Source organism: Haliotis rubra, unplaced genomic scaffold (genome assembly GCF_003918875.1).
Source record: "Haliotis rubra isolate DU_JTF1 unplaced genomic scaffold, ASM391887v1 Scf923, whole genome shotgun sequence".
In the NCBI taxonomy this organism is placed as follows: Eukaryota; Metazoa; Mollusca; class Gastropoda; order Lepetellida; family Haliotidae; genus Haliotis; species Haliotis rubra.
In genome coordinates this window covers 115,689-131,875 of record NW_025767661.1, presented here as the reverse complement: position 1 = coordinate 131,875, position 16,187 = coordinate 115,689, and the positions used below count along the sequence as shown (strand labels likewise).

The 16,187-nt window shown below is 42.8% G+C and overlaps 1 protein-coding gene across 1 annotated transcript; it reads left to right on the top strand.

The window, feature by feature from the left end:
* The first annotated feature begins 7,209 nt into the window (after positions 1–7,209).
* LOC124264434 lies at positions 7,210–15,748 on the top strand. The gene is made up of 3 exons (XM_046699178.1): positions 7,210–7,390; positions 9,450–9,553; positions 15,571–15,748. Exons 1-3 carry the CDS (start codon positions 7,214–7,216, stop codon positions 15,746–15,748), a joined length of 459 nt encoding a protein of 152 aa, XP_046555134.1. The 5' UTR covers positions 7,210–7,213.
* The last annotated feature ends 439 nt before the right edge of the window (positions 15,749–16,187 follow it).

Genomic DNA, 16,187 nt, shown 5'->3' with positions numbered 1-16,187 from the left:
TGGGCTTCACACATTGTACCCGTGTGGGGATTCAGACCCCAGGTCTTCGGCGTGGCGAGGCTAACCACTAGGCTACCCCACCGCCCTACCTCTTTAAGTATCCATAGTATGTATAAAGGGGTTTCATGAATTGTGGTGTAGCCAAGAAGCGGTTCAAGCGTTCGATCGTCGCGCCAGATACTTGAGTTTGATTCCCCCACATGGGTACAGATGTCGTGAAGCCCATTTCTGGTCATCCCCCGCCGTGATATTACTGAAATAATGTTAAAAGCGTTATGAAGCCCAGCTCACTCGGATGTACGCTTCATTTCACCCGTTTTCCCGTGGTCATTTATTAAACGTTCTGGGCCCCGTTCCACAAAAGCTATCGTAGTACAGAGATCTCGTATGATTGCTCGTAGCATTCATTGCCTCCACTATATTACAGTATAGGATCGAGGTACGAATGCTGCGGCTCGATACGAATCTTGGAAAACTAGGAACTTATTGAAACTGGGCAAACAAAATATTGCTGAGTGTGGCGTATGCTAAACTCACTCACTCACTCCGGGACAAAAGGGAGGTGAGGGTTGGGGTGCGCACCTCTGCACCTGCCTCATAATCCACCTATGATACCTATCATAGTGGCTCTTCTCCTGACTTCAGAAGGGGGCGGTGGGGTGGCCTAGTGGTTAAAGCGTTGGCTCGTCGCTGAAGACCGAATTGAATTCCCCACATGGGTTACCAGTCAATGTGAAGGCCATTTCTGGTGTGCCCACCGTGATGTTGCTGGAATATTGCTACTAAAAGCGGCGTAAAACCATAATCCAGTCAGTCGGTCTGACTTCAGAAAAACATCACTTAGCCGACTGACACACAACAGCTACAATTGTTTAAATGTTCCAAAACAATATTAATAATAATGCAATCGGGGGAAAAGACGAAGTCTGGTCACGTTTTACAAAGCGTGAAGCGACGTAGAGTTTCCAATCGATTACTTACTTTTACCTTATAAGAATACTTGTGGCAAACGCGGTTATCAAAACTGCTTTGTACCATATCATACTGTCCAACTTCGTGAAGTTTGTCCAGATACCCTGCCCACGCGGGAAGCGGTTTAGTGATATTTATTGATGATGCTATACTCCGACGCGTTGCTTTATAGCAGGTCAATGCAACTTGACATTCTACTGTACTGATGTCACATGGAGCTGTCCATTGTCAACGACGCGGCCCGTAGTCAAGGGTATTACAACCCAGGAACAGATCGAAGAAAGACGATTCTCTTCAACGGTTCTAGATTGTTAAGCATCTGAACGGAAAGATGGTTCGCCGGTCGCGTGAGTTTACTGACACGTGCGGCACAGTTCCCACCATCTTTATAATAATTATGAAATGAGTGTTGGTAATGGACGTGCATCGCAGGAATTTTAATATGGAAGCCGTAGTTTCTAGATACAACATCCGAATGATCTAAGGGATATACAGCGCTGACGTATGTGAGTGTTGGATATATCTGTGTGAAATCACATGTTTATTTTTCTCACAAGCGATGATTTGTTGCAAATATCAATACGAAAGTTAATTAATTCAAATAGGCATAGATCAATATTAGTAAAGTGAAGCACGATTTATGTAATGGAATGTGAAATGCGTTTTGTGCATAATGTATGAAGGTGTGTTTGTACGTGCGTTGCGTGCATTAGGTGGTTATACCACTGCCGCCACAACCACCACTACTACTACTACTACTACTACCTGCACTACTACCACTGCTACTACTACTACTGCTGCTGCTGCTGCTGCTACTACCACAGGGGCTTGTATTGCTGAAAATAGTACGTCTAAAGGGTACTGCTGTGATAGAAAAACTGTATTTTCTGTTGCATCTACAATTTAATAATGATTGATATGTGCAAGTGTGAAATATCTGTTAAAACTAAGTTCGGCCTAACTGCAGTCTCAGTGGTGAGACATAGGAAACGTAGAAAGGGACTTTACTGAGGAGGAGATTAGGTGCAGAACGATTTATTTGGAACAGACCATGACTTTGTACAGAATTGGTGTGCGACGATATTGTATTACCAAAGGACACTTTTTAAATGCCCATTTGAGAATTAGACTTGGCTTCATTATAAGAAGAGCGCGAGGCTGGGGTGAAAATAATAACTTCCAATGTTGAAACTATTAAAGGATGTAGCTACCATCTTGGTCTCCACTCATCACTACGAAAGAAGTGGATGGGAGGGTTCGTCTCAAAAAAACAAAACCCAGATTATCGCAGACGATCTTTAGGGATCGGGCTGGGGGATGAGAGATATCAGCTAAGATAAGATAGTCCTTCAGGGCAATTATACTAGCTGGGAAGTACACGTCATAACAATTTACAAATAATATCCGGTCCTGTCAACCTTTCGCGATCGAGGTGGTCATACCACCTATATATTTTGAGACATTTAATACGATGCGTTTCTATGGTTATCAGGTATCATGCTCTTTTACATATCTCAACATAAACTATATGAAAGAAAGACACGTGTAAGATGTTAATCAATAGATGAGACATAGTAGTCAACACATGAAAAGCACAAAATATCTTTGAGATGACCCCTTAATGCTTGTGCCTGTAGGCGTAGCGTGCATTTCATGCCAGGTGAGTTCGACGGTCCGTCGTCATACCTGGCTGAGCGACCTTTAATTGCCATCTATAGTCTGATCTATTGTTTTCAGCAGCTATTCGTATTTTATCTAAGTTTTCCCGATTTTACGAGTAAACATGCTTTTCTGGATATCTTATTACGCATCCCACTGAATGCCAAGTTAGGCCGTAGTTGGTTATTTCGACATATACTATTTTGCAGTTGTGGGATTTTAGGGATACAGAGTAACAGCCTAAAAACAGTTTTTTCTATTTCCGACTGTACTTTAGTACAACTAACGCCACCACCACCTCCACCACCACCACTACTTCTACGGCGGTTGGGTAGGATAGTGGTTAAAGCGTTCGCTCGTCACGGCGAAGACCTGGGTTCGATTCCCCACATCGGTACAATTTGTGAAACCAATTTCTGGTATCCCCCGCAGTGATATTGCTGGAATATTGCGTCGTAAAACTAAATTCACTCACTCACTTCCAGTTGTGTGACACGTGTGATGTACAGCGTGTTTATCCATTAATCCCAGGGGCGTAGGGACAGGAGGGGCTTGGGGGGCCTTTTTCAAGACGAAACCATATCTACCTTGCCATAACTACAATTTCATTTTGATTTTCAATACTTTTCATAAATTACCTCTACCCCCACCCCCACCCGTACCCACCCCTGCTCCTGAAAACCGGTCCTATGCCCCTGTAATCTATCTGTTTGTTTATTAATCCATCTGCTGACCACGTACCTGCATATTCATTTCCCTTTGGAGAAATCGTAATATCCACGTTCAGGGCCAAATGCAATTTCCTACAAGCCCATATCGAACAGACAATGAACCTCACAACGTGTAGTATATTGATCTATATCTTACAAGCAGCGTTGTTCTACTAAACACAGCAGGGGGCTTATTGTAATGTTGAGAAGCTTCCTTACCGAGGATTGTCTAATAACAATCCAGCTGGTACGACGTCAAGATCAAGGATTTTTGACAAGCTGACACGGAGGTACTCGAGGAAAGTCTTAAATATACATCTGCGGCAAAGATCAAATTTAGTGATCCTTTACTTGAAACAAGATCACAAGATCGGGTTTTTTTAAATTAAAGAAATCATCAGACACACTGAGAGACTACATACATCGCTTGTAGCCTATAAGGTAAGAATATCACATCTACATCTCCGCATCTTGTAGATGTGAATCTGCATTTTTTTTCATCTATCTCGGAGACTTGAGACGGTGGGGTAGCCTAGTGGTTAAAGCGTTCGCTCGTCACGCCGAAGACCCGGGTTCCATTCTCCACATGGGCACAATGTGTGAAGCCAGTTTTTGGTGTCTCCTCCGTGATATTGCTAGAATATTGCTAAAAGCGATGTAAAACTAAACTCACTCACTCAAGTATTATGTGGAATGTACACTGTCTGTCAAAGCGTAGTATACACCTGTGTTTGATTGTGGCAAAATGAAGAGGACAAAAAATGATTATTCAACGATGGGTTGTGTTTTGGACTTGTATTTCGGCGGATGTATTCAGCCTGGTGACGTTTTGTATAACGCTTGTAACGTTTTGTTCCAAACCATGTACGTATTATGGTCCAGTCATGTGTATTATCTTTTGCACATTAGTGTACTTCATTTGATGAAGGTTATGGATCCAAATACTGTATCTGAGATATTTATTTATTTACCTATTAATTTAATTTGTTTATTTAATCATGTATTTGTTCGTATGTGTGTGTGTGTGTGTGTGTGTGTGTGTGTGTGTGTGTGTGTGTGTGTTGTTTGTCTGAAATTTGTACCAGTAAAGAGTGGCCTCCCTTGGTTGTATCCACCAACCACGTTTCTATGATCGTGTGTTCGAATTCTGTGATACCAGTCCTGGTTTGTCTGCACCATGCCTTTGCTCGGTTGTTTAAAAAATGTCGTAAACTGTGTTATTTACTCATCAACTTCTAGGATGTCGACAACAAAAAAAACCTCACAAACTTAGGTATTTTCTCCAATATAGACTTCACATATATGTGCAGGCTAAATATAGGTCGATATTCTCTAATCTTCATAGTCCGTTTTAGTTATATTCCAGCAATGTACATCTTTATTGGGGACACCTGAAACGGAATATGGGGGATCGATCCCAGACCTTCGATGTTGCTTGTGCTAATAGTCATCTGTGTTCCCCTAAACGATTTCAGATGTCCAGAAAGTATTGTACTACATGTAATTCTTAACTCAAAGTTAAGTGCTATTGACTTTTTAATCTTTATACTGACAATAAGTTAGCTGCTTTGATGAAAGCTTCGTGGCCAAGAACGCTACTGCGTACTGAGTGGCCTTGTGCTTGATGTAAATATGTTTATGAGCTTCTGTTGTAGTGACTGTGGAGCTGTCAATATTTTGATACATCTGATTGTTCAACAAGTGTTTAGTTCTAGGCCTGTCACAGAACAATACGTCAAAGCCAACTGTCAGCAAAATTCATACAATTCTTACATTGATTAGGATGTAAATTCCAGCTCTGTCCATTCAAGGCTTATAAACCTGCTAATCTATGTATCGACAAACTGGACATTGCATTGTTTAGGTGGTGGGTGATATGTGAGAGTGAGCGGCTTTACGTCGCTTATAGTAACATTTCAACACTATTACGGAGGGGATCACCATCAAAGAGCAACACTCTGCGTACCCAGGTTCTGGATGCAATCCGATCTGTTAACTATGGTTAACCATTATATAAAGACAGTTAAGTTTCTTTAAACAAATGTTATCACGCAACGAAAGTGGTCATTATTGAATAATATACTTTCAGTTCAGTGCGAGAGAGAGAGAGAGAGACAGAAGAGTGAAGAGAGAGAGTAAGAGAGAGAGAGAGTAGATGAGTAAGAGAGGGGAATAAAGAGAAAAGTGAGAGAGAAATAGAGAGAGAATAAGAGATAGAGAAAGTACGAGCGAGTAAGAGGGAATGAAGAATAAGACTGACTGAGCTTTACGCCGCTTTTAGCAATATTCCCAGCAAATATCACGGCGGGAACACCAGAAATGGGTTTCACACATTGAACCCATGTTGGGATTCGAACAGGTCTGCAGTCGTGACGAGCCAACGCTTTTAACCACTGAGCTACCCCACCAATTCCCAGAGAGAGTAGATGAGAGAGAGAGTAAGATAGAGAGGAAAGTACGAGGAGAGAGAGAGAGAGAGAGTGACAACCAACTTCCTTCTCTCTGTGTACATTCATATACCTCTGTACACAAATAATACAGTGTTACATCTCACCGTAAGTAAACCTCTAAATAATACGACCTTTCTAGACCGCATCAAATCCTATACAATCCAGCCGCCGACAATATGGGATCCATACAATATGCCTGCCGACAATATCCATTTTGCACACTGCTGCTGGCGGGCAAGGGCGTGTTACGACAACAGTGCACTGCCTTTCTAAGGCTTGTACGTTAATAATAGCGGCTGGGTTGTAACATTGCGCTCATATGATGTTAGGATGACTGTCAGCGACCATCACAAGATATATCTGTGACATTGGAATACTGGTGACTGAGGGCATATTCCATTATGCACAACGAATTGTAAAAGTGCGTTAGAGCTGTGAAATTGGACGTTGCAACAAGGTGAAACTGATGATTTTTTTGTATGACCAGGTGTTTTTTTAAAAACATTTTCTTTTCTTACAGGTATATGCTGTACCATGGCGTTTGATAGCGTAGTCGGCATTACGTGTATTCTAAGCATGTACGATGGTGAATTATTATAGTACATACATGTATTTAAAAGAGGTTGGATATCGTGAGTAAATGAATTACTGAGTGAATGTTATGTAACGCCGCAGCATGAGGTGAGGTGAGGTGAAATTGGGTTTAACGTCGTGCTTGAGAATATTTCGCTCATATGACGACGTGCATGCGTGTGTATGTGTATGTGCGGCTGCTTGTACTAGCCCAGACTTAAGCTGGTTTTATAGTGCTAGCTCACTGAGATACCATGCCGCAGTGAAGCATGAATACCCCACTCAGACACATTATACTGACTCCGAGCCGACCAGTCCTTGTTGTACCCATTAATGCCGAGCGCCAGGCAGGGACCAACAAGTACCATATTTTAACGTCTTTTGGCATGACGCGGTCGGGGATCGAACCCGCGACCTTCCGTTCTCCGGGCGGACGCTCTAACCACTGCACCACGGAGGCGGTCGAATAACGAAAGAGGTTGAATATCGTGAGTAAATGAATTATTGATTGAATGTTATGTAACGCCGCAGCATGAACTAACGGCCCACCTTGTGATGACGTGCCATCAGCCAGATCCCTATCGCAGGTATCCTGGGATATTCTTTGAGGACCATTATTCCTCAAAATCAAGAGTATTCCCAAATTACATCTTAGACTACCCATGAAGATACGGGTTAGAATTTGTCTTCACCAACCCATGCTTGTCGTAAGAGGTGCGACTAACGGGATCGGGTGGTCACTTTGTATCCAGGATGGATGGATGGACGGACGGACGGATGGATGGAAGTGTAAATGCATCTTTTTTTATACCGTTTTATAAAAAAAATTCATTTCACAGAATGTGGACTATGGGCACTTGGTCTGGGTTACTTCCCCTGGTTGTGACGTCAGCGTTGTTTGTGACAGTAGACGGCGCCACTAACTGGGGGGATCTGAGCCTCCCCTTGGAACATGTGCCCTACTTCTTCAGGAACAATCCTTACATGAAACAGCGTTGTAGGGATGAGGATAGCTGCCCTTATAAGGTGAGACACAAACAGCTTGGAGATTAAACCGTTGTGACGCCAAATGGAGTGAGAGTGAATTTTACGCCGCTGTTAGCAATATTCCAGCAACATCACGGCGTTGGACGCAGAGGGCTTCACACATTGTACCCATGCGGGGAATCGAACCGGGTCTTCGGCGAGACGAGCGAACGCTTTAACCACTAGGCTATCCTACCGCCCTGTGACGCCAAATGAAACAGTTAGGGTTTCCTGGGTTCGATTCCCCGCATGAGTACAATGTGTACATGAGACAATTTTCTGGCCCATTGTCCCCGCCATTGATATTGTTGGAATATTGCTTAAAAGCAGCGAAAAACCATATTCACTCACTGTGACGCAAAAGTGTCTGTTCGATTCACAATTCTCTGCCGTAATATGAATGTAATATCAAAAGATGAAACTCGGATGCAACGTTTGGCGAAATTGGTTGCATCTGGCTGAATAAAACCATTAGCAGAAAGAGCAAAACATGTTAAACATGTCCTAGCCAGATGGTGTTCCGCGCGAAAATATATTTTAATTTCTGTCAAGAAGGCTTAATGTCTTCAGTAGTCAAATTTCCCTGTCATGTCGAGCATTATTGCAGCAGCTCCATGCTTGGGTGTTTACATTTCACAACTTTTGAGGTAATTAATTGAACATGCTCGTTTTACCAGGATTCCAATGAGCGTCTTACTATTCTTGCTCCAGAAGTTTTGATCAAGGCTTCTGTAAAGCTTTCCAAAACCTTAATGGTAGTAGGTTCCGTATTTTGCCTTGATACCATCCATTCCCGAGAGTTTTTCAGGTAAACAATTGACTTGCCTTTACACGTGTTTATGACGGATGCCACCGGTGGGCAGGTCACCTTTCGCGCACACCTGGCATAATCACTTCTTTTATATATACACAAAGAACTTAATTAAGCACGCCCTGTATATTTTGCAATGATAGGTTTTCAACACGTACATAACACTTCTCGTGGTGACCACGATGGAACAACATCAGTTTTATGACCCGTATGATTCTTTGACTCATAAAAACGACAAAATGATTGGAATCCCTGTTGATTTTATGATGATAATTGCTCATATCTTTAAAAGCACTGATTTTCATACAAAATCATGTCTGTACAAGTATGGCCCAAGAATGTTCAACGTTGCATTTATTATATTGTGAATGTGAACATTCAAAATATCATTGCGTGTCTTACACGATTCAAGGTCAATACCGAGTGTAACCTCCCATGTGACTGTATGGCAGCCAGCACTCTCCTACTCATACCCCTGTCAGCCTCCTGATCCTCTTGAGACCCGTGAAGATCCGGGTTAGAATTGATCTTCAGTAACCCATGCTTGTCGTAGAGGGCGACTAACGGGATCAGGTGGTCAGAGCACGCTGACTTGGTTGACTACATGTCATCGGTTCCCAGTTAGACAGATCGATACTCATGCTGTTGATCACTGGACTGTCTGGTCCAGACTCGATTATTTACAGACCGCGGCCATAAAGCTGTAATATTGTTGAGTGCGCTGTAAAACTAAACTCACTCACTCACCTGATCCTCTTGAAGGGACCGTCTACGCCATTCCTCGTGTAAAACAGCTTCCAATTGGGCCAGGTTCTGTACAGGAGGATCCCTTTGTTGCACATAACGACCAATCATGTTCCAGATATGCTCCAAAGGGTTAAGATCTGGGCTCATTCAATCGTGAGATTTGCCAGGGTTCTTTGTGTATAGATTCACAAACACATGATCATGACAATTTAGTCGGAATTAGTCGACTCTGCTTTAGAAGAGATTTCTTATGGATATTGAAGGGTTTGTTTCTTTACTTACAACGTATTGTGTGAATTAACAGTTTACATGCATCGAATATTGCTGAGTGCTGCGTAAAACTAACTCACTCACTCACATGCATCGCTAGTGCTTCAGGTGCATGTATGCCATAAGCTTCACCAGTATCAGTAGGGTACATGTGGTTTGAACGTCTAATATTCGCTTTTATACCACGAGCCAGCAGTCCGATGTCATCTATTGCTCTGTCTGTTTTGACAGTCCTCCTTGGAGATTAGGAGATGCTGGGGATATGAAGACGGGTGCCCAGTCGGAGAGAGGATGAGTACGCCCCTGTGCACCGACGATGAGTCACAGAACCTAAGGTAAACTGAAAGGTATCCACGTTGGAAAATTGTGAAAGATTAATTGGCTTTGTATCACAAGTCAACTACGTGTTATTCGCAAGATCGCTCAATGATATTCGCAGTGCCATTGTTACAAAACCAGTATTGTAGTTATGTTATGGCGTGTTTCATGGGGTGCAAATGCAGTGTACTGTTGTGAGTGAGTGGAGTATGGTTTAACGCCGCTTTTAGCAATATTTCAGCAATATGGCAGGGGACTCCAGAAATGGGCTTCACACATTGTACTCATGTGGGAATCGAACCCGGGTCTTTGGCGTGACGAGCCAACGCTTTAACTTCACCAGGCTACCCCACTGCCCGCACTGTTGTGTATTTGTGTTATGGGTTGCAGGTGCGGTGCAACCCTGATTTTCATGCTATCCATAACACAACACTATAATGGGTCTCTGTGGTGCTTTGGAAACAGGTACACAATGTTGGAGACTTGTTCTCACAATCCAAACGCTTTTCAAAATATTGACGTTGCGTTTTATTTCTTCTCAAATAATCGGAAATGTATGCGTGTATACTTTCTTTTACATGTCAGGCCAAATAAAAAAACATGTTGTGGACCCGATTACCTCTTTAAAATTTAGGGTGGGTAGGTAGGATTTTTTCATTTTTTTTCAAGTAACGTACAAACTAATAACACATTTATCAATGTTTAATTGTTCAGTCAATCAGAAGCCTGCAGCCATCAAGTCGACTTTCTCTATCAGGAATGACCGATGTCCCGTCGGTGCCAGGGGAAAACATTGGTATCTGAAAGCTTTATTTTATTCCTACCGCTTAAAAAAATAGGATCGGCACCTGAATTCAAGGTCGGTCGAAGGGTAATCGGAACTGCAAGCAACATTTTTTTAGGCCTCAGCTTAACACGAATATGTATGATACCGTGAGGACATACATGTTTCCTCATTTGCGGGAATAATTGTGATATTATTCGATACGCTAAAAGATCACACAGGACGCATGGAAGTAAAACGTCCAGAAGATTTTCCGGTATCAAATCTATTTGATACGGTCTTCCAGCCAATAGGATTGCGGCTATGTTTAGAATATGTACATTCAAATGTTTGTTGTCGACAGACGGGGTCAAACCTTCAGTGGTGGAGACGAACACAGACATATTCTGGAAGCAGGCAGATTTTGGCTACGTTAAAGAGAGGAAAAACAACCTGAGGACATATTGCAGACCACAAGCACAGGTTGTTCCTTAATGCCATTCATAACATTGATTGATTTATTGGATTTTACCCGGAATATAATGGGATTCCATACTGGGACCCATGTGAGGAATTGAACCCGACCTCGTCTCGACGAACGAACGCTTTAACCACAAGGCCACCCCACCACTCCTGACCGATCAGAATACATTTATAGATTATAGATATTCATAATGTCATTTTCTGTCTTCATGATTTGATATATATTTCAGCGTCCTGTTTAATTCCAGGACGACGGGAGAGCCATGTGGTTAAGGTGTTCGCTCGTCATGCCGAATTCCGGGTTCGTTCACCACATGGGTACAATGTTCGGAAGCCAATATTTGGTGGTCCCAGCCGTGATATTCCCGCCTTTGCTAAAACGGCTTAAACTCTCACACATGTGTCATTGTTCTGATACTACAAAGCTGTAGCTCGTGGTTTCCGCAAAATTCGCTGTACAATGACAAGAACACATGCTTATGAATCCCTGTCAAATAGTGTTGACACCAGGTGTTGCCGTAAGCGTTAACATACCTATGATCCACCGGTTGTACATGTCACAAACACATGCAAAGGCAGTTCAAATTTTATCTGAAAAATTACGGCGGTTTATGGCAATTACATTAAAATCATGAGTTTTGTGTACGGCAATATTTTGGTCACCGGTAATAATATTTTGTAGGGACATTGGGGTAGACTAGTGGTTAAGGCGTTCGCTCGTCGCATGCCGAAGACCCGGGTTCGATTTCCATTACGGGCATAATGTGTCAAACCCATTTCTGGCGTCCCCGCCGTGCTATTGCTGGAATATTGCTAAAAACGGCGTAAAACTAAATTCACTCACTCACTGATATTTTGTAACTGACCTCTTCATGTCCATTTTGAACGTTACTGATAGTTTTCCTAAAGGCCTTACATTTGTAACCCTGATCAAATACTGTTCGATATACCACGAACTGATGCAACAAAACCCCACAGCGTCTGATACACCACCTTCATACATAACACCTGTGATGACGATTACCTCATACCAGACCAACCAGCCGTCCTGAAACAGTTCGTGGCTCACGTTAATGTAACAAGCATCACGCAACAGGTGTATATAGGAGGCTGGATATTAACTCATTCTGTCAGTTCATGAATGACATCAAAACGATGTCGGTGTTATCTAACAGCATCAACGACGACGATAATGACGATAAAAATATGTATGATTATAACGCGTCAGATCCACATCCTAAGGCATACTGAGAGCCCTACGTTATTGAGTGAATAAGCGAGTGAGTGTGTAATTGTCCCAAGCTCATATGCAATTCCTTATTGTGTAATAGTGATTTTTTAGTGCATTTTACATAAATACACTGTCCATATGGAACTGAGTGTGTGCCTTTTGAGTGAGTGAGTTTAGTTTTACGCCGCACTCAGCAATATGGCGGCGGTCTGTAAATAATCGAGTCTGGACCGTATGAATTAATATGTGATGGAAATGTCTCTTCTTCATAAAGCAGTATATACTATTATAAATCTGAAACACTCATTCCGTGAGTTAAGTTTTACGACGCTTTTAACAATGTTCCAAGCAATATCACGGCGGGGACAACACTTGTGAAATGGGCCCTCATACATTGTACACCTGTGGGGAATCGAACCGGGCCTTCGACGTGACGAAGGAACGCTTTAACCAGGTGGCCACCCCACCGCCCCATTACGTCATTTACCCGGTATATGGATCAGTATGCAGTCGATTTTCATTTTTCGACTCCCCTGGGGATACAGGCAAATTCTGCCTGTTAGGCCTTAGAAATTAACTACACAGTTCAATCTTTGTCCTACTAGGTACCCATTCACTGCTGGGAGACATATTTCGAAGGCCACTTGGCAAGGGATACCACATGCAACATATGTTACCGAAGCCCACTAACACAAGCTGTCGAACTTGGACCAACGTTACTAAACTTGGCTTTGAATTACTAAGGTGTTGCAACAGTATGTCTCGAACGTGAGTTCGATTAATTTCAGTGTCACGTGGACCGAAGCCAGTCATCAATGCGGAGTATGCATGTAGACGGATACCCAGTTTGTCTGAAACCTTTAATACGGACATCATGCATTGTGGACTGTTTTGGGTTAGAAAGTATAAGAGTCATCAAAACGCAGCTAGGAAGACAAGTATCCTTTCGTAATGAAAAACACTACAAGTTTCAGGTCCAGAACTATATTGTCAGCATCAAAAGACTCACCACCGAATAACCATTTCTTGTCTTGTCAATTCTCAAGGCTGAAATCAGTCAAGCAGAATCACTTGAAAACAATACTCATAATCGAATAATCATTTTTGTTGGTTACTTTTTGCCATCATAAATCGTGGAATGGGTGCTGGGCAGAATATCCTCTGGGTGAGCGGGAGGACGCTTAATCTCAAAAAGATAACATGGTATTTGTTGTTTCCTTGGCTCGCGCTCGACCTTAAGGGCATTAAGCAAGTGGTCAGCTGGGTGTATGCTGTGTTTGTGTTGATATCCATATGGCGGGCTATCACTATTAGCGGGCTACCAGTGTAACACCGGCATTAATTGAAGTCTTGACTAAAGTACGTCCACACATCGCACGCACACGCACGCACACGCACGCACACACACACACACACACACAGACAGACAGACAGTCATACATACACATCCATCCATCCATCCATACATACATACATACATCATACATACATACATACATACATACATACATACACACATCCATCCATCCATCCATCCATCCATACATACATACATACATACATACATACATACATACACCCAAACAGACACATATACACGCCCACCCACTTACAAATAATATGCCTCTGGAAATACATCTCGACCATATGGCGCTCGCACGCACGCACGCACACACATTTATATGAACTCTACTGAACGCGAAGTTAAACCCCACGTACAGACGAACCCCGTTGTCTGGATCCCCATCTTGATACCTGTTCAAGTGAGTGAGTGAGTGAGTTGGGTTTAGCAGTACTGCTGTGAATAGTAATTCAGTTATATCAAGGTCCGTCATCCTGATTTGAGAGGAAATCCAAAGTAATGCAGAGTTAATTTGTTTTACCACTGGGGAAACCTCGAACGCAAGTATTTACAGGAAAATGGCGCGTGAACCTGTAACTCGAACCAGTGTTCACAGGTTTCGGGTGTGCCAAAGGGACGCGACTCTTCACATCGCATTGGGACCTTTATTACACCTTGGATGCTCTGGCGGCATAGGTTATGATAACGATAGCCATACGGTGTCCAGGCCTTTGACGACGTGTTAAACTACTTTGCATCGTTGTACTCCGCTGTTAGCATTACTCAATCACCGCATATGTTGGGGAGGGACATGAAAGCGCACGTACCCATTTCAGAATCGAGCCAGGACTTCTGGCAAGACTAAGGCGTACACCTCCAACCACTCGGCTACCTCGGACGTTTTGAACTAGTCAGAATATGAGTTCTGGTACGTTAACACAGTTCATTTTATTTGTCTATCCTGTAAATAAATATTTAGGAATATAAAATACCCCTGAATGTACTCTTATACCTACAGGGTGACTCTCCGTCACTGGAGTGCGTGGACGGCCTAAAGTACTGCCACGCAACAAACATATACATCGACTTCCGTACAGCTAGGCTGGTAGATCAGGGGAAAGAGGTACAGTTGCATGTTACACACAATTAACTATGGAATCCAAGCAGGGACACTTGTCGCTCTGTCGCCTTTGGATGAATAGAAACATATTCGCGTTGTCTTTGGTTTTGAATTTTGCCTCTTTTGCTTGTTTTGAGAGGGCGACAGTGCGACAACGCGATAATATCCCTTCTAGGATTCCATAATTAACCGTCGTGTTAAACACTACGACTCGCAGCTCATTTCATCCAGGGAGACACTCGGCATCCCCTAACTGTACAACCTTTAAAAAGCTTCCTGGTCTATTTGTGTACGTTACAATACGTTATAGAAATATTGAAAGTTCCCATACGTAACAGTGTAAGATGTTTGTCTGTTTCTGTGTGTACCTACACAGAGCCCCTGTGCTCATCCGTACAACTTGCTACACTGCTTACATGGTTTTGAAGTGGTCTCTTTCTTAAGATGGTCATGTGTGTTTAAAGCATGCAGGCATCATCTTTTCTGTTTAAGTAAACATCAGTACCGTCATTCAACACAAATGTACGTGCCGCTGCATGTGTATATAAGCAGGTACGTTGGTAAGTCATGACTGTGATGTGTAGGAAACGGTTTTTAACTTCAGTCAGCACGAAAAAGGGTATATAAACGTGGGAATAGGCTTATCGTGGGAATCAAGATTTATTGTTTTGATTCGAAAGTGCCTACAGCCCAAGCTGCCCCTTCCATTGTTTTCATAATCGCCGATGCCTACATTCCTAGCTTCCTGCACATCCAGATGCCTACATTCCTAGCTTCCTGTGTATCCTGGGATGCCTACATTCCTAGCTTCCTGTACATCCTGATGCCTACATTCCTAGCCTCCTGTACACCCTGGTGCCTACATTCCTAGCTTCCTGTATATCTTGATGCCTACATTCCCAGCTTCCTGTACATCCTGATGCCTACATTCCAAGATTCCTGTATATCTTGATGCCTACATTCCTAGCTTCCTGTACATCCTGATGCCTACATTCCTAGCTTCCTGTATATCCTGATGCCTACATTACTAGTTTCCTGTACATCCCGATGCCTACATTCCTAGCTTCCTGTATATCCTGATGCCTACATTCCTAGCTTCCTGTACATCCTGATGCCTACATTCCTAGCTTCCTGTACATCCTGGATGCATACGTTCCTAGCTTCCCTGTACATCCTGATGCCTACATCTCTAGCTTCTGTATATCCTGATGCCTACATTCCTCGCTTCCTGTACATCCTGATGCTAACATTCCTACCTTCCTGTACATCCTGATGCCTACATTCCTAGCTTCCTGTGCATTCTGGATGCCTACATTCCTAGCTTTCCTGTATATTTCTGATGTCTACATTCATAACTTCCTGTACGTCCTGATGCCACATTCCTAGCTTCCCTGTATATCCTGATGCCTACATTTCTAGCTTTCTCTATATCATGATGCCTTACATTCCTAACTTCCTGTATATCCTGATGCCTACATTCCTAGCTTCCTGTACATCCCGATGCCTACATTCCTAGCTTCCTGCATATCTTGATGCCTACATTTCTAGCTTCCTGTATACCCAGATGCCTACATTCCTAGCTTCTCCTGTACATCCTGATGCCTACATTCCTAGCTTCCTGTTCATCCTGATGCCTACATTCCTAGCTTCATGTATATCCTGATGCCTACATTCCTAGCTTCATGTATATCCTATGCTTATGACTCCTATAT

What these genes read in the sequence shown, in the direction of transcription:
- LOC124264434 (XM_046699178.1), top strand. Translation starts at nt 7,214, where the DNA reads ATGGGCACTTGGTCTGGGTTACTTCCCCTGGTTGTGACGTCAGCGTTG. An exon ending in AGGATAGCTGCCCTTATAAG is followed by an intron (nt 7,391 to 9,449) that starts GTGAGACACAAA and finishes CTGTTTTGACAG; the next exon opens with TCCTCCTTGGAGATTAGGAG. An exon ending in GATGAGTCACAGAACCTAAG is followed by an intron (nt 9,554 to 15,570) that starts GTAAACTGAAAG and finishes CTACATTCCTAG; the next exon opens with CTTCCTGTACATCCTGATGC.